General features: G+C 55.3%; 1 protein-coding gene across 4 annotated transcripts in view; it reads left to right on the top strand.

The window, feature by feature from the left end:
- The window catches only part of LOC140479149 (histone deacetylase complex subunit SAP130-like), a 56,165-nt gene continuing 38,786 nt past the window's right edge, over positions 1–17,379 (top strand). For 2 of the 4 annotated variants that reach the window (XM_072573111.1, XM_072573108.1), the window contains exons 1-6: positions 161–278; positions 7,725–7,854; positions 12,528–12,784; positions 15,823–15,990; positions 16,121–16,253; positions 17,034–17,161. In XM_072573111.1, the coding sequence (XP_072429212.1) occupies positions 7,731–7,854; positions 12,528–12,784; positions 15,823–15,990; positions 16,121–16,253; positions 17,034–17,161 (810 nt within the window). In that variant the 5' untranslated portion in view covers positions 161–278; positions 7,725–7,730. Of the gene's footprint in view, positions 295–7,724; positions 7,855–12,527; positions 12,785–15,822; positions 15,991–16,120; positions 16,254–17,033; positions 17,162–17,379 lie in introns of all 4 variants that reach the window. The other 2 variants (XM_072573109.1, XM_072573110.1) reach the window with 2 other exon arrangements.

The raw sequence follows: 17,379 nt of genomic DNA, 5'->3' as shown, positions 1-17,379 counted from the left end.
GGTTCGCCTGCACCAATAGCGATACAGGAGGCAACGAGGCCTGGCCAATCCGCTGTCCAGTTGTTGGGAAGGCCGTCGAGGGGCGGCGGAGCCTCGGGAAGTGAAGGCGGACAGAGCCCGCGATCTCAACCCCAACAGCGAGATAACCAGAGGCGAGGGTCAGGTCGGTAACTGGCCCGCACCCCACCCCACCACACCCCACCCCGGCGGGGGTAGAGGTGCTCACATCCGCACCGTCAGCTACGGGACTGTGTTCATGACAGAGGAGGAGTGACAAAGTGAGGCCCGACTCGGGTAGGGGTTGCGGGGTGAGGGGAGAGGGAATAGGGTGGAGGGGAGGGAGTGGAGTGGAGGTGAGAGGTATGGGGGTGGGGAGGGGGCGGGGACTTGGTGGAGTTGAGGGGGCGGTGATGAAGAGGGTGGGGAGGGGTGGAGGTGGGGAGGGCGAGTAGGTGGGGGGCAGGGAGGGGGCAGAGAGGGTGGGGGGCAGGGAGGGGGCAGAGAGGGGGCAGAGGGTGGGATGGGGTGGCGGTGAGGAGGGTGGGTAGGGTGTGGACATGAAGAGGGTGGGGTGGAGGAGAGTGGGGGGCGGAGGTGAGGAGAGTGGGGGGCGGAGGTGAGGAGAGCGGGGGGGCAGAGGTGAGGAGGGCGGAGGGTGAGGAGCGGCGGCCGGAGGTGAGGGGCGGGGGGGGCGGAGGTGGTGCGGAGGGGTGGGGAGGGTAGGGGGGGCGGAGGTGGGGAGGGTAGGGGGGGCGGAGGTGGGGCGGGTAGGGGGGGGCGGAGGTGGGGCGGAGGTGGGGAGGGTAGGGGGGGGCGGAGGTGGGGCGGAGGTGGGGAGGGTAGGGGGGGGCGGAGGTGGGGAGGGTAGGGGGGGGGCGGAGGTGGGGCGGAGGTGGGGAGGGTAGGGGGGGGCGGAGGTGGGGCGGAGGTGGGGAGGGTAGGGGGGGGGCGGAGGTGGGGAGGGTAGGGGGGGGGGCGGAGGTGGGGAGGGTAGGGGGGGGCGGAGGTGGGGCGGAGGTGGGGAGGGTAGGGGGGGGGCGGAGGTGGGGCGGAGGTGGGGAGGGTAGGGGGGGGGCGGAGGTGGGGCGGAGGTGGGGAGGGTAGGGGGGGGGCGGAGGTGGGGCGGAGGTGGGGAGGGTAGGGGGGGGCGGAGGTGGGGAGGGTAGGGGGGGGCGGAGGTGGGGCGGAGGTGGGGAGGGTAGGGGGGGGCGGAGGTGGGGCGGAGGTGGGGAGGGTAGGGGGGGGGCGGAGGTGGGGCGGAGGTGGGGAGGGTAGGGGGGGCGGAGGTGGGGTGGAGGTGGGGAGGGTAGGGGGGGGCGGAGGTGGGGAGGGTAGGGGGGGGCGGAGGTGGGGCGGAGGTGGGGAGGGTAGGGGGGGCGGAGGTGGGGAGGGTAGGGGGGGGCGGAGGTGGGGAGGGTAGGGGGGGGCGGAGGTGGGGAGGGTAGGGGGGGGCGGAGGTGGGGCGGAGGTGGGGAGGGTAGGGGGGGGCGGAGGTGGGGAGGGTAGGGGGGGGCGGAGGTGGGGCGGAGGTGGGGAGGGTAGGGGGGGCGGAGGTGGGGAGGGTAGGGGGGGGCGGAGGTGGGGAGGGGTAGGGGGGGGGCGGAGGTGGGGCGGAGGTGGGGAGGGTAGGGGGGGGCGGAGGTGGGGCGGAGGTGGGGAGGGTAGGGGGGGGCGGAGGTGGGGCGGAGGTGGGGAGGGTAGGGGGGGGCGGAGGTGGGGCGGAGGTGGGGAGGGTAGGGGGGGGGCGGAGGTGGGGAGGGTAGGGAGGGCGGAGGTGGGGAGGGTAGGGGGGGGCGGAGGTGGGGCGGAGGTGGGGAGGGCGGAGGTGGGGAGGGTAGGGGGGGCGGAGGTGGGGAGGGTAGGGGGGGCGGAGGTGGGGAGGGTGGGGGGGGCGGATGTGGGGAGGGTAGGGGGGGGCGGATGTGGGGAGGGTGGGGGGGGCGGATGTGGGGAGGGTAGGGGGGGGCGGATGTGGGGAGGGTAGGGGGGGGCGGATGTGGGGAGGGTGGGGGGGGCGGATGTGGGGAGGGTAGGGGGGGGGCGGAGGTGGGGAGGGTAGGGGGGCGGAGGTGGGGAGGGTAGGGGGGGGCGGAGGTGGGGAGGGCGGAGGTGGGGAGGGTAGGGGGGGGCGGAGGTGGGGAGGGCGGAGGTGGGGAGGGTAGGGGGGGCGGAGGTGGGGAGGGTAGGGGGGGGCGGAGGTGGGGAGGGCGGAGGTGGGGAGGGTAGGGGGGGCGGAGGTGGGGAGGGTAGGGGGGGCGGAGGTGGGGCGGAGGTGGGGAGGGTAGGGGGGGGCGGAGGTGGGGAGGGTAGGGTGGGGCGGAGGTGGGGAGGGTAGGGGGGGCGGAGGTGGGGAGGGTAGGGTGGGGCGGAGGTGGGGAGGGTAGGGGGGGCGGAGGTGGGGAGGGCGGAGGTGGGGAGGGTAGGGGGGGGCGGAGGTGGGGAGGGTAGTGGGGGCGGAGGTGGGGGAGGGTAGGGGGGGCGGAGGTGGGGAGGGTAGGGTGGGGCGGAGGTGGGGAGGGTAGGGGGGGGCGGAGGTGGGGAGGGTAGGGGGGGGGCGGAGGTGGGGAGGGTAGGGGGGGGCGGAGGTGGGGAGGGTAGGGGGGGCGGAGGTAGGGGGGGGCAGGGGGGGGCGGAGGTAGGGGGGGCGGAGGTGGGGAGGGTAGGGGGGGGCGGAGGTGGGGAGGGTAGGGGGGGGCGGAGGCGGGGACGGTAGGGGGGGGCGGAGGCGGGGAGGGTAGGGGGGGCGGAGGCGGGGAGGGTAGGGGGGGCGGAGGTGGGGCGGAGGTGGGGAGGGTAGGGGGGGCGGAGGTGGGGCGGAGGTGGGGAGGGTAGGGGGGGGCGGAGGTGGGGAGGGTAGGGGGGGCGGAGGTGGGGCGGGTAGGGGGGGGCGGAGGTGGGGCGGGTAGGGGGGGGCGGAGGTGGGGCGGGTAGGGGGGGGCGGAGGTGGGGCGGGTAGGGGGGGTGGAGGTGGGGCGGGTGGCGGGGACGGAGGTGGGGTGGGTAGGGAGGGGCGGAGGTGGGGAGGAGGTGGGGAGGGTAGGGGGGGCGGAGGTGGGGAGGGTAGGGGGGCAGAGGTGGGGCGGAGGTGGGGAGGGTAGGGGGGGCGGATGTGGGGAGGGTAGGGGGGGCGGAGGTGGGGCGGAGGTGGGGAGGGTAGGGGCGGCGGAGGTGGGGAGGGTAGGGGGGGCGGAGGTGGGGAGGGTAGGGGGGGCGGAGGTGGGGCGGAGGTGGGGAGGGTAGGGGGGGCGGAGTTGGGGAGGGTAGGGGGGGCGGAGGTGGGGTGGGTAGGGGGGGCGGAGGTGGGGAGGGTAGGGGGGGGCGGAGGCGGGGAGGGTAGGGGGGGGCGGAGGCGGGGAGGGTAGGGGGGGCGGGGGTGGGGGGGGCGGAGGCGGGGCGGGTAGGTGGGGGCGGAGGCGGGGGGGGCAGGTGGGGGCGGAGGCGGGGTGGGGGCGGAGGTGGGGAGGGTAGGGGGGGTGGGTAGGGGGGGGGCGGAGGCGGGGAGGGTAGGGGGGGGCGGAGGTGGGGAGGGTGGGGGGGGCGGAGGCGGGGAGGGTAGGGGGGGCGGAGTTGGGGAGGGTAGGGGGGGCGGAGGTGGGGAGGGTAGGGGGGGTGGGTAGGGGGGGCGGAGGTGGGGAGGGTAGGGGGGGCGGAGGTGGGGAGGGTAGGGGGGGTGGGTAGGGGGGGCGGAGGTGGGGAGGGTGGGGGGGGCGGAGGCGGGGAGTGGAGGGTGGGGGGTCGGAGGCGGGGAGGGGAGGAGGGGGCGGAGGTGGGGAGGGTAGGGGGGGAGGGTAGGGGGGTGGGTAGGGGGGGCGGAGGCGGGGCGGGTAGGCGGGGGCGGAGGCGGGGAGGGTAGGGGGGGGCGGAGGCGGGGGGGGGGGGCGGAGGTGGGGAGGGTAGGGGGGGTGGGTAGGGGGGGGCGGAGGCGGGGAGGGTAGGGGGGGGCGGAGGCGGGGAGGGTAGGGGGGGGCGGAGGCGGGGAGGGTAGGGGGGGGCGGAGGCGGGGAGGGTAAGGGGGGGCGGAGGCGGGGAGGGTAGGGGGGGGGTGAGGCGGGGAGGGTAGGGGGGGGCGGAGGCGGGGAGGGTAGGGGGGGTGGGTAGGGGGGGCGGAGGCGGGGAGGGTAGGTGGGGGCGGGTAGGGGGGGCGGAGGCGGGGAGGGTAGGGGGGGGCGGAGGCGGGGAGGGTAGGTGGGGGCGGAGGCGGGGAGGGTAGGTGGGGGCGGGTAGGGGGGGCGGAGGCGGGGAGGGTAGGGGGGGGCGGAGGCGGGGAGGGTAGGGGGGGGCGGAGGCGGGGAGGGTAGGTGGGGGCGGAGGCGGGGAGGGTAGGGGGGGGCGGAGGCGGGGAGGGTAGGTGGGGGCGGAGGCGGGGAGGGTAGGTGGGGGCGGAGGCGGGGAGGGTAGGTGGGGGCGGAGGCGGGGAGGGTGGGGGGGCGGAGGAGGGGAGGGTAGGGGGGGGCGGAGGCGGGGAGGGTAGGGGGGGGCGGAGGCGGGGAGGGTAGGGGGGGTGGGTAGGGGGGGCGGAGGCGGGGAGGGTAGGTGGGGGCGGAGGCGGGGAGGGTAGGTGGGGGCGGAGGCGGGGAGGGTAGGTGGGGGCGGAGGCGGGGAGGGTGGGGGGGCGGAGGCGGGGAGGGTAGGGGGGGTGGGTAGGGGGGGCGGAGGCGGGGAGGGTAGGGGGGGCGGAGGAGGGGAGGGTAGGGGGGGCGGAGGCGGGGAGGGTAGGGGGGGGGCGGAGGCGGGGAGGGTAGGGGGGGTGGGTAGGGGGGGCGGAGGCGGGGAGGGTAGGTGGGGGCGGAGGCGGGGAGGGTAGGGGGGGGCGGAGGCGGGGAGGGTAGGGGGGGGCGGAGGAGGGGAGGGTAGGGGGGGGCGGAGGCGGGGAGGGTAGGGGGGGCGGAGGCGGGGAGGGTAGGGGGGGCGGAGGCGGGGAGGGTAGGGGGGGGCGGAGGCGGGGAGGGTAGGGGGGGGCGGAGGCGGGGAGGGTGGGGGGGGCGGAGGCGGGGAGGGTAGGGGGGGCGGAGGCGGGGAGGGTAGGGGGGGTGGGTAGGGGGGGCGGAGGCGGGGAGGGTAGGTGGGGGCGGAGGCGGGGAGGGTAGGTGGGGGCGGAGGCGGGGAGGGTAGGTGGGGGCGGAGGCGGGGAGGGTAGGTGGGGGCGGAGGCGGGGAGGGTAGGTGGGGGCGGAGGCGGGGAGGGTAGGTGGGGGGCGGAGGCGGGGAGGGTAGGTGGGGGCGGAGGCGGGGAGGGTAGGTGGGGGCGGAGGCGGGGAGGGTAGGTGGGGGCGGAGGCGGGGAGGGTAGGGGGGGCGGGTAGGGGGGGCGGAGGCGGGGAGGGTAGGGGGGGCGGAGGCGGGGAGGGTAGGGGGGGCGGAGGCGGGGAGGGTAGGGGGGGCGGAGGCGGGGAGGGTAGGGGGGGCGGAGGCGGGGAGGGTAGGGGGGGTGGAGGCGGGGAGGGTAGGGGGGGCGGGTAGGGGGGGCGGAGGCGGGGAGGGTAGGGGGGGCAGAGGCGGGGAGGGTAGGGGGGGGCGGAGGCGGGGAGGGGAGGGTAGGGGGGGCGGAGGCGGGGAGGGTAGGGGGGGAGGGTGGGGGGGGGCGGAGGCGGGGAGGGGGGGGGCGGGGGAGGGGAGGGTGGGGGGCGCGGAGGCGGGGAGGGGAGGGTGGGGGGTCGGAGGCGGGGAGTGGAGGGTGGGGGGTCGGAGGCGGGGAGGGGAGGAGGGCGGGGGGGCGGGGGAGGGGAGGGGAGGAGGGCGGGGGTGTCGGAGGTGAGGGGGTCAGGGGGGTCGGAGGTGGGGGGGGCGGAGGGCGGGGAGAGGGGGGACGGGGGTGGGGGGGGGCAGAGGTGAGGAGGGCGGGGAGAGGGGGCTGCGGAGGAGAGGAGGGCGGGGGGTGGAGGTGAGGAGGGCGGCAACAATGTTCTGTTCCTGAGTGAATGCTGACGAGAAGTATTCATTCAGTGTCTCCCCAATCTCTTCAGCCTCCACACGAAACTTCCCACTCCTATTCTTGACTGGACCTATTCCTACCCTAGTCATTCTTTTATTCCTGACATACCTATAGAACGCCTTTGGGTTTTCACTAATCCTACCAACTAAGGACCTTTCATGTCCCCTCCTTGCTGCTCTTAGCTCTCTCTTTAGATCCTTCCTGGCTACCTTATAACTCTCAATCGCCCCAATTGAACCTTCACACCTCATCTTTACATAGGCCGCCCGCTTCCCTTTAACAAGGGACTCCAATTCCTTATTAAACCACGGCTCCCTCACACGACCCTTTCCTCCCTGCCTGACAGGTACATACTTATCAAGGACACTCAATAGTTGCTCCTTGAACAAGCTCCACATATCAATTGAACCCTTGCCTTGAAGCCTACTTTTCCAAGCCACGCATCCGAAGTCATGCCTCACCGCATCATAATTTCCCTGCCCCCAGCTATAACTCTTGCCCTGCAGTGCACAGTTATCCCTCTCCATCATTAGAGTAAAAGTCACCGAATTGTGGTCACTGTCCAAAGTGGGGAGGTGAAGGTGAGGGGGAGGGGACGAGGGGAAAGCCTCAGACATCTTGGTAGCCCACCAACCCACCTACACACTAAAACAGCAGCTAATCAACATGAAGGACCCTATAGAGACAACAAGCAAAACTAATGTCATTTACAAATTACTGTGCAAGAACTGTAACAAACAGACAGAAAACTAGCTATTAGGATACGTGAATATCAACTGGCCACAAAACGACATGATCCATTCTCACTAGTATCCTTACACACAGATGAAGAAGGACACCACTTCGACTGGGACAACACATCCATCCTCGGACAAGTCAAACAAACGATTCCTAGAAGCATGGCGTCCAACCTTACTGTATCAACAAACACATTAACTTGGATCCTATTTACCACCCACTGTTTGGGAAGGGGGGGGGGCAGGAAATGATGTCAACACATGAAATTACATCGCCAACACAAGGAAACCTAAACAGATAAATGGAAAGTGGGCCATGCCACCAGTGCTTCAGCCAGAGTCTCACTGACTATGTTACCTAGTATGATGATGAAACGTCTGAAAATGAACCTTCCAGCTCACCAAGCAGACCTATATCCAGTAAAATGCTAATTAGTTGGATTTTGGTCTCTGGCACTGTTTAAACTGATTGGGGTTTGAATTTGATTTTGTACCGTGGCAACACAAAACCAGCTATTTGTGTTAACCAGATGTTACATTTTTAAATTGTTCAGCACTCTCTGTGCTCTCAGTCCTTGCCAGTTTCCTGTCTCTCTTAAAGATACAGTACACAGCTACACCTTCATTACAAGTGCTAACCACTGAGCCACCATGCCCATCTGTGCTAGTTATTCAGGACACAGTTGAGACAACACCTTGTTTAAAGATTTAAAAAGCCAAATTGCCCATTTGAAATAATGAGGTGAACGTTTATCCAGGCTTGAGCATCTTTGGAACACTCTTCCTGAAAAGGCAGTTGCAGTAGAGTCCTTGGACATTTTTAAGGTTGGGATGGATGGATTTTTAAGTGATGGGATGAAAGTTTATCGAGTGAACAGGAATGTGAATTTGTGGTTGCAATAAGCTGAGCCGTCACATTAATGAAAAGCAGGTGTGAGGGACTGAACGGCCTGCTCTTGCTGCTTCTTTATATCGATGAGGAAACAAAACCACAGCAGTGTACTACTTACACCATCCAATGGTTTTATCTAATTTCCCCTTTACTATTTTGTTCCAGTTTCCAATGAGCACTCAACAGTTTCCACGAGCTAGTGCACCCACATCAGGCCTGGGAGCAGGTCAGTCTTCCGTCACCAGCATGCAGAACAGCAGTGGTCCAGGGGTGTCGGGCAACAACGCTGTAACAGGCAAGTGGAAAGCTATCTCATCAGTATCTTTGTAAATTAACTGAATTTGCAATGAAGGTCTTGACAGGAGAGCATTAAGCAGGGACTCATTGTTAGACTTTTTGAACTCCATGAAATCGTGGAATCAATTCTACCATTAGTGGTTCAGTGAGGATTCTTTTATTCCTACCTTGATAAGCAGTTTATGAACAGGTGCATGATGTAGATCCTAATGATGGATGCTAGATTGGAGCACTTGTTTATGACACTGGGACTAGTTACCATAGTGGGTTGCAAAAATGAGTTCAACAAATAGGGTTACTTGACATTTCCTTCCAGCTGATTCACTCTGAGAACAGATGTAGTTTTTTTTATTCATTCTCTGGCTGAAGGCATTAATGGCCAAGCTAGCATTGACAGGAACCTCGATTATCTGAAGGACGTGGGCGGGGAGTATTTCAATCGGTTAATCAAATGCCGGATAATGTCATTTAGCCAATCATCGGGATGTTGCGATCTTGTTCGGATAATCCGAAGTTCAGATCATCGAATGCTGGATAATCGAGGTTCCTCTGTATTTCTCATCCCTAATTGAGCAGAGGGCAGTGAAGAGTCATCCACATTGTTGTGGGTCTGGAGTTGCACGTAGGCCAGACCAGGTAAGGATAGCGGGTTCCTTCCCTAAAGGACATTAGTGAATCAGATAAATTTTTCTGATGATTGACAATGCATTCATGTTCATGGTTAGACTCTTAATCCCAGATTTTTTTTTATTTAGTTGAATTCAAATTCCACCTTCTGCTATGGCAGGATTCAAGCATGGGCGCCCAGAACGTTACCTGGGTCTCTGAACTAACAGTCCGGTGATAATACCACTAGGCCATTACCTCCCCAGAGAGGGAATTCACTGCCTGAGAGGGTGGTGGAGGATGGTACTCTGCCAACATTTACAAAAACATCTGGATGACTACTTAATGCCAGGGCATAGTAGCTACAGATCAAGTGCAAGTCATAGTCATAATCATAGAAATGTACAGCACAGAAACAGACCCTTCGATAACTGTAGTTTGCTGATTTTCTGTTAGCATACACATAGTGAGCTGAAGGGCCTGTTTCTATGCTGTATATACATTTACATTATGGTAGGCCAATACATTTCAGGATGTGGAACATGCCACCCCCGTACAGGCTGGTTCACTCTGATTTATTCTCAAACCCTTACAGCTTTGTTTTACGCTTTTGGTTTCTGCTTTGACATGACATTCTTTCCTCCGGCTGTGAGCTTAAGACCATTTCAGAATTTGATCATTCAGATTGGTACTTTGGTGCGGTAATGAGCAGTTGCTGTATTGCCAGAGGGGTGTTTTGCATACAAGACATGACAACTGTATATTTGGGTTAATGCAAAAGAATTGTGTGGCATCTTCTATGAGCAAGGAGATCTATTTTGTGCTCAAAGCTCACCCCTAAATGACAATAAAAATAAGCAAATGTTGCTCTGTGCAAATTAGCTCCCTGTGTAAGGGGGTACTCTTTATAATATAATTTATTGTCTATCAAGTGTTTTGAGGGTAGAAAAAGAAGTTTTGTTCAAATGCATCCTTTCAGCTGAGGTATTTCTATGCATTGACCATCCTACTGGCTAATCTGACTTTCTGCAGTGGGAGAGAATTGATGAGAACTTGACTGAGATTACTCGGAATTGGACTGCAATTACAGAGTTTGCATCAGTAGAAGCTTCATTCCTGGCTCCACCAGGCATTATTTGGCATGAACTAAGCAATAGGAGAAAGTGAGGACTGCAGATGCTGGAGATCAGAGCCTAAAAATGTGTTGCTGGAAAAGCGCAGTAGGTCAGGCAGCATCCAAGAACAGGAGAAGCCCTTCTTTAGGCTTATGCCTGAAATGTCGATTCTCCTGTTCCTTGGATGCTGCCTGACCTGCTGTGCTTTTCCAGCAACACATTTTTAAGCTCTGATCTCCAGCATCTGCAGTCCTCACTTTCTCCTAGGTTATCTGTTCATGTTCACTTTGCTGGTTTGTGGGAACTTTGTGTGTTCAAATTAGTTCTGAAAATGTGGTGCTGGAAAAGCACAGCAGGTCAGGCAGCATCCAAGGAGCAGGAGAATCAACGTTTTGGGCATGAGCCCTTCTTCAGGAATGGGTGGAGGTGTACAGGGACTGGATGTCCATGGTGAAGATAAGGCATTGGGGACTGGGGAAGCGAAAATCATGGAGGAGGTGGAGGGCATGGGTGGTGTCCCGAACGTAGATGGGGAGTTCTTGGACTAAGGGGAACAGGACCATGTCGAGGTATGCAGAGATGTGTTCGGTGGGGCAGGAGCAGGCTGAGACGATGGGTCGGCCGGGGCAGTCAGGTTTGTAGATGTTGGGCAGGAGGTAGTCCCACAACCCCGCACCACCTGTTTCTATGAGGTTGGAGGCGGTGGATGGGAGATCTCCTGAGGTGATGAGGTTATGGATGGTCTGGGAGATGATGGTTTGGTGGTGGGAGGTGAAGTCATGGTCAAGGGGGCAGTATTAGTTGTCACACTCCCTACATTTTCAACAAGAACTGCACTTCACTAAAACGGACCGTGGCATGTTATGAAGGTTACTGTAAATATGACTTTTTTTGTTTTTGTTGGTAATTCAGCTGAAACAGGTGACAATATCAGTGGTTGGTTTGATGGAAGATGTTTGATTTTTTTTTCATCTAAACCAATGCTTCCTTAGTTATTTTCATTTTTACCCTTGAAAGTTAACACAACCCCAGATGTAACCTGGGCACTTTTCCAGATTGTTGGGTACATGCCAGGGCTGTGCAGGAACAACTTGGAGAGGGTCATGGCAAGTTCTGGGGCATGAATTTTCAATGCTGAAGTGTTTTTGTCAGGGTCTCATGATGGAAGCTTTCATCGATATGAAGATGAAATCTCATCTTCATAACGACTGTGTGGTGTTCAATCCGACTGATACTGTAATGGGCAAGTGCATCTCATCCAAATATTTTAAGTTTGAATTCTACCATCTGCCATGGTTCCCAGAGACTTTACCTGGGTGCCTGGATTACGAATCCAACAAAAATAGCACTGGGCCATCACATCACTGACAACTGTCTTCAGTCATTGTGCAAATCCATCCAGTTCACTAATATTCTTTAGGCAGGGAAATCTACCTTTCGATTCCAGATGCACACAGTGTGGTTGACTCTTGAACTAAGGAGGGCAGAGGACAGTCAAAGGTAATTTAGAGGTAGGCAACAAATGCTGGCCTTGCCAAAAACATCAACATTCCCTGAAAGAAACTTTAAAGAAATGCTGACATGCTGTGGCTCAGGATAGCTCCCAAGTCAATGCCCTTTGTGCCAGACCAGAAGCAAAGAGTGGGGTTAAATGAGTGCTATTCTGGCTGGCAATCAGTGACTAGTGGTATGCCTCAGGGATTGGTGTTGGGACTGCAATTATTCACAATTTATATAGATGATGATTTGGAGTTGGGGAACACGTGCAGTGTGTCAAAGTTTGCAGGTGACACAAAGATGAGTGGGAGAGCAAAATGTGCAGAGTACTGTGAAACTTTGCAGAGAAACAGGGGTACTTTGAGCGAATGGGTAAAGGTCTGGCAGATGGAATACAATGTAAATAAATGTGAAGTCATACATTCGGTAGGAGTAACAGTAAAAAGCATTATTACTTGAATGGTGAAAAGTTGCATCGGGAGTGTGATGCTGGAAAAGCACAGCAGGTCAGGTGGCATCCGAGGAGCAGGAGAATCGATGTTTCGGGCAACAGCCCTTCATCAGGTTAAAAAGTTGCACCATATTGCTGTGCAGAGAGACCTGGGTGACCTTGAGCATGAATCGCAGAGGGTTGGTCTGCATGTATGACAAGTAGTTAGGAAGGCAAATGGAATTTTCCCCTTCATTGCTAAAGGGATTGAGTTTAAAAGCAGGGAGGTTATATTGCAGCTGTATAAGGTGCTGGTGAGGCCCCACCTGGAGTACTGTGTGCAGTTTTGGTCTCCTGCTTGAGAAAGGGTGTACTGGCACTGGAGGGGGTGCAGAGGAGGTTCACTAGGTTGATTCTGGAGTTGAGGGGGTTGGCTTATGATTAGAGACTGAGTAGATTGGGATTATATTCATTGACGTTCAGAAGAATGAGGAGCGATCTTACAGAAACACATAAAATTATGAAGGGAATAGATAAGACAGAAGTCGACAGGATGTTTCCACTGGCAGGTGAAACTAGGACAAGAGGACATAGCCTCAAGATTAGAGGGAGTAGATTTAGGACTGAATTGAGAAGGAACTATTTCACCCAGAGTTGTAAATCTCTGGAATTCTTTGCCCAGGGAAATAATTGATGCTATTTCAGTAAACATTTTTTAAAGCTAAGCTAGATTTTTTTTTGAACAGTAACGGGATTAAAGGATGCGGTGAGAGTTCAGGGAAGTGGAGCTGAGTCCACGAAAAGGTCAGCCATGATCTTATTGAATGGCGGAGCAGGCTCAGAGGGCCAGATGACCACCTCCTAGTTCTTATGTTATTATATTATCTTTAAATTGAAATGCCAGCATGCTGAAAACTGTATCTGTAAATATTTACAAAGTGTTTTGGAGTTTTAGTATTTTATCTGTGGCTCTTTCCAGTCATGTGATGTGTGGATTAATCATTATTTTCTGTTTACTTCCAGCCCCCAACGAGGAGATGAATCGGGATGTGGAGCACTTGCCCCGTGAGCATTCTAATCCGATCCCTTCACTTCCATTCCGAGATGAGAAACAGGAGACTGTTGTAGTTCGGCCTTACCCACAGGTGCAGACTCATGCACAGCCGCTACCAGCTGCACAGCACCATCTACAGCAGGCTGGGGTGCCTGTAACTCTGGGTGCTCCTCCCACACACCTCACACAAGGCACCCAACTCTCCTTCCCTGAAGGACTAATGAAGGTATGTTGTCTTCTTCTAAAAACCATTCACTGAACCCCTCTAAGTTTAAATTTGAGATGGCGTTTACCATGTTTCTGTTCGTTGCCAGTGTTTTAATTATGATATCGGTGCATCCCAGGTGATTTAGAGTTTAAGTGGCCATATGTTTTCTTCTGCTTATGCGACCTGGACACTACTTACTTAGGTGATTTTTTTTTATTGTAGTTTTACCTGTACTTTCTGACTGGGGAATAGAGTTAACTGTAAGTTAGGTATTCCTGCTTTGTCTCATTTGTATTTGGGCCAGTAAGGCATAATCCAATTGACATGCTTCAAAACAATAAAATGAGTTCACAGTGGTAGGTGTAGAGAAGTAGGTTTGAGGACAAGTCAAAAACAAGGTGGCATCATAAAATTAGAGCCAGGCCATTAAAATTGAAACCTGGGAACAATTTCTGCCTTGGGATAATGGATATCCAAATGTTGGGTCTAGTGAGACCTGAAACCTTAACTCTGCTTTCTCTCTCCCTAGTTGCTGCCAGACCTGAGATTCTCAGCAATTTCTGTTTTGGTTTCAGATTTCCAGCATCGACAGTTCTTTTTTTTTGTCTTAATGGAAATCTGTAACTGTCAGGGTAAAGCTGAAGATGCTGAGGTCAGTTGGAGTATTCAGTACTTGGATCAGTAGCTTTTTTGGTAAGGATACTGTTGGAGGTAGATGGAGTGGAGGTACCAAACTCATTGGTGGAGCACCCAAGAGAAACATTGTGTCCACTTCTCATCCTTACAGGCTGGCAATGGAATCAGGACTGCTCCAACGTCGATGCAGTTGTCACCACAAACAAAAACAGAAATTGCTGGAGAAACTCAGCAGGTCTGGCAGCATCTGTGGAAAGAAAGCCGAGTCAATGTTTCAGGTCGAGTGACCCTTCCTCAGAACTGGCAGTTGGCATCATGTTCTTTTGCATTCCAGCACCACGAAGCTGAGCAGCATTGCTGCAAGTAATTACAAAGCCCTTTGGAGCTTGTGCCTCACTGAGGTTGGTGTGCTGCATGTGGCTCTTTCCAGTCCTTTGATTTTCAACATGATCATCGAGCTGGCTTGTTATCCTGAGTGAAGTCACATCGCTATTCTTTCAGTGCTGCATCTGTCAGATGGGCTCAATTATTTCACAATGACTCATGCATCTCCTGGGATATTACTTGTAGTGAGTCAAAGAATATGGCAGTTCTATTTGATACATTTATTTTTCTTGAGGAATGATTCCTGATGAGTTTTTTTATTAAGTTAACAGTTGAAAAACAATGACCCTTTGTTCTAGGGACACATTTTGAAGTCTGATTTATGCCATCATTGATTTTTAATACATTTATTTTCCAGGGACGTGTTTGAATATAATGTAAGGTCTAGTAGGGCATGGTCCTTGTTGAAATTTGCCAGCTTTGTGAGTTAAACGATTATGGTGGAGGACTTCATTAACACATTGCCTCACTGAGGCATGGACCTGCTTACTGCCTGACAGCATAATCAGGGAGCCTGCATTTAGAGCAGCTTGTCTGTGTGTTTCAATAGCTTATGTGACCTTACTTTTGTTTCCAGCAGTAAGCATATGGAATCCTTCCCTAAAATGTGAAATTTTATTGCCATGTAGTAAATGTGGAGAGAAAGCAAAATGGAAACCTCAAAGGTTCTGAAGAAAGACAACTGGACCCAAAACATTAATTGTGCTTTGTCTCCACAGATGCTGACAGACCTGCTGAGATTTTCCAGCAATTGCTGTTTTTATTCCTATAACATTATGCTAGCCTGACCAGCTCTGATTCTTCCAAGTCAAGTACCCACTGGATGCCAACAGCATTGAGTTGTGGCATTTATTAAATTACACAGGAGGTGGCTATTGAATCTATGTAGGCTCCCTGCAAGAAAATCAAATCAATTCCATTGCCCTACAGGTTTGGCTTCTTCCAATATCCTTTTGAAATCATTCTTTGTCTCTGCTTCCATTCTCTTGAGTTTGAAAATTCCACAGCAAATTTTTTCTTTGCCCCTCAAACTCCCACAGCTCTTGACCAAAATCTTAAATATGTCTCTCTTGGTCTTTGTGCAATCAGCTAATAGGAACAATTTTTCCTTTTCTATCTTACTTGAATTGCCATAATCTGGTGTACTTTCATCAGATCTCCTGTCAACATCCTTTCTTCTAAGAAGAGTCTAGTTTTTCCACCCTAACCTGAAAACTAATATCTCTCAACATTGCAGGATATTCCACGAAATCTGTTTGTATTTTGTCAAGAGCTCTTGCATCCTAAAGGGTAGTAACCAGGACTCTGTACTCCCTTTAGTTGGCATTAATCAGGGCTTTTTTTTTAAAAGGTTCAATATAAAGGCCCTGTTGTAATATTCAGTCCAAAAGAATACAGTAAAGTTGCCATAGTCTTACTAGTCAGATTGGTCTCTCATTCAAGAGACAACCAGTGGTGGTTTAAGCTCAGGGTCTCTGATGAGGGAAGAGATTGAGAAGGATGGTCCTTCGTGGTAACCTCAGCTAGTGTGGGAATTCAGTACCTCTCTTCATAAAAACCTAAAATCCCAAATCTTTGTGAAACACTCTCCTAATATGTCCTGCCGTTTTCAAAGACTGATTAACATGAACCTCCGGCTCCTTCTATTCCTGTATAGATATTAAAACTATAGCATTATAAGTTTATATTGCCTCTTCCTATCCCTTCTGCTAAAATGTGTCACTGCAGATTGCTTTGTGTGAAATTCCATTTGCCCTTTGCCTGCCTGTTCTGTTAGCCTATCTGTTATGTTGTAAATGATTGTACCACACTCTTGTTTGACTTTCAATTTTTTCCTTGAGATCCACAGAATAACTGGTAACACCGCTGAGGTGGTTAAAGTGTTTGTAGGTATAGCACCCATGATACTATCTGTCTTACTCCAAAGTACTTGTGAAAATTTTCAAACCAGCTAAATTCTTGCTGCCTTTTCCAGTCCCGGTATTGCCATTTTTTGCTTACCTGCACAAAGTCAGAAGGTAATTTTGTCTTCATAGACCACCCTGAAGCCCCCCTTGCCCAGTCGGCCCATTGCTCCGGCTCCGTCATCTGGCCTTGGACATTTGGCTGTTCCTCCGAAGGTTTCAGGACATGTGCCTGTTAGCATGGACGCGAGTGTAGCACAGGCCTCTGCAATCCCTGTGGCAACAATTAGTGGGCAGCAGGTAAGAGCACCAATCTCCTAACATGGCAATTCACAAGTGCGCCCTCAAGCTCTTTAAACAAGGGCAAACTATTCTATCCTGCAGTTGTCATTTCCATTGTTGACTTGATGCTGGATCATTTCATTACTAGGGGCATCCTAACATCCCTCATCTGATGGGTACCAACGTGCAAATGTCAATCATCCGAAACTCTGTTCCAGCTTCGCTCCATATTGGACCTTCCACAGCCCAGCCACAGATGTTCTCATCGCATGTGCCAAGAGGTAGTGCATTAGGTCGAGTCTGTCTTTGTATGTATTTCTGTAGAGTTTTGTGTGTGGAAATAAAGTAAAAGTAATGGATTGTTGCATTTAACTTCATGGATTAATTTTATGGTTTTTAATTAGGTGAAAAGATGAAAGGTTGCATTGCCCAGTGGTCAACTGGGTGTATGACATTGATTAATGCACACTCCTTTCTTTGTGTTTCTCATATTTGGGCTCAGGATACTTTATAAGTTGTGCAGATGAGGTAACACCCATCATATTGTTCCAATAAAATTGTAGACATATTCACTTTCTCCTGTTTTTAGGCCCACAAGCTGAAACTGTCCTCGATACAGCCTGTTAAGCAATCTGTCCATTCTATAATGCAGTTTAAAGGCTAATCACGTGTGTCAGTTTGCCTGTCTTGGTGACATTGTCCCTAGGGTCTGGGGTCTGTGAATGCAAGCCCTGCTTCACACATGGGTCCATAAACTATATTGACACTTCAGTGAAATGTTGACTACTGCATACTAGATGAGTCCACCTTGAATGAGTTTAACTGAGATCCATCTGCCTACACTTTGGTAACTTGGAAAAACTATTGTAAATGGTCACTTTGCATTCCTGGTGCCTTGATACACTGGTAACGCTCCATTTCAGATTAGCTGATCAGTCATTTCACATGTTTCCATGACTTTTCTGCACTAGAGTAACTCTGGTCAGTACAGGAATTCCTTGCTGGTGAGCCCTGTTCAGATACTTCTTGCAGATTTTGAAATTAAGTGTTTTCATACATAGGTGCCGCAGTAGCAGCAGCAATATCGAGTTCCAAAGTGACTACAGTTTTGCGTCCTGCTCCAGCACCATTACCAACAGCTGGAAATCCTCAGACCGCTGTGCAGCATTCTCTGCACCTACCTATACAGGTAAGTACTTTACTTTTAAATATTGAGCCCTTTCTAAACTAAAGCCTTTTATTGTGATGGAATTGCAGAGCTCTTGCGATCGGGTAGGGTGAGTGTCGTGTTGTTAAAGATAAAAGGCTTTACATTCAACAGACTTTCCAAAAGAAGGATCTGGATGAGATACAATTCTCAACTCTAAGCAAGACTGAAATACACCTCCATAGGCTGTTAGCATGCTG

Source organism: Chiloscyllium punctatum, chromosome 6, assembly GCF_047496795.1.
Source record: "Chiloscyllium punctatum isolate Juve2018m chromosome 6, sChiPun1.3, whole genome shotgun sequence".
In the NCBI taxonomy this organism is placed as follows: domain Eukaryota; kingdom Metazoa; phylum Chordata; class Chondrichthyes; order Orectolobiformes; family Hemiscylliidae; genus Chiloscyllium; species Chiloscyllium punctatum.
This window is presented reverse-complemented; position numbering and strand designations above follow the sequence as displayed.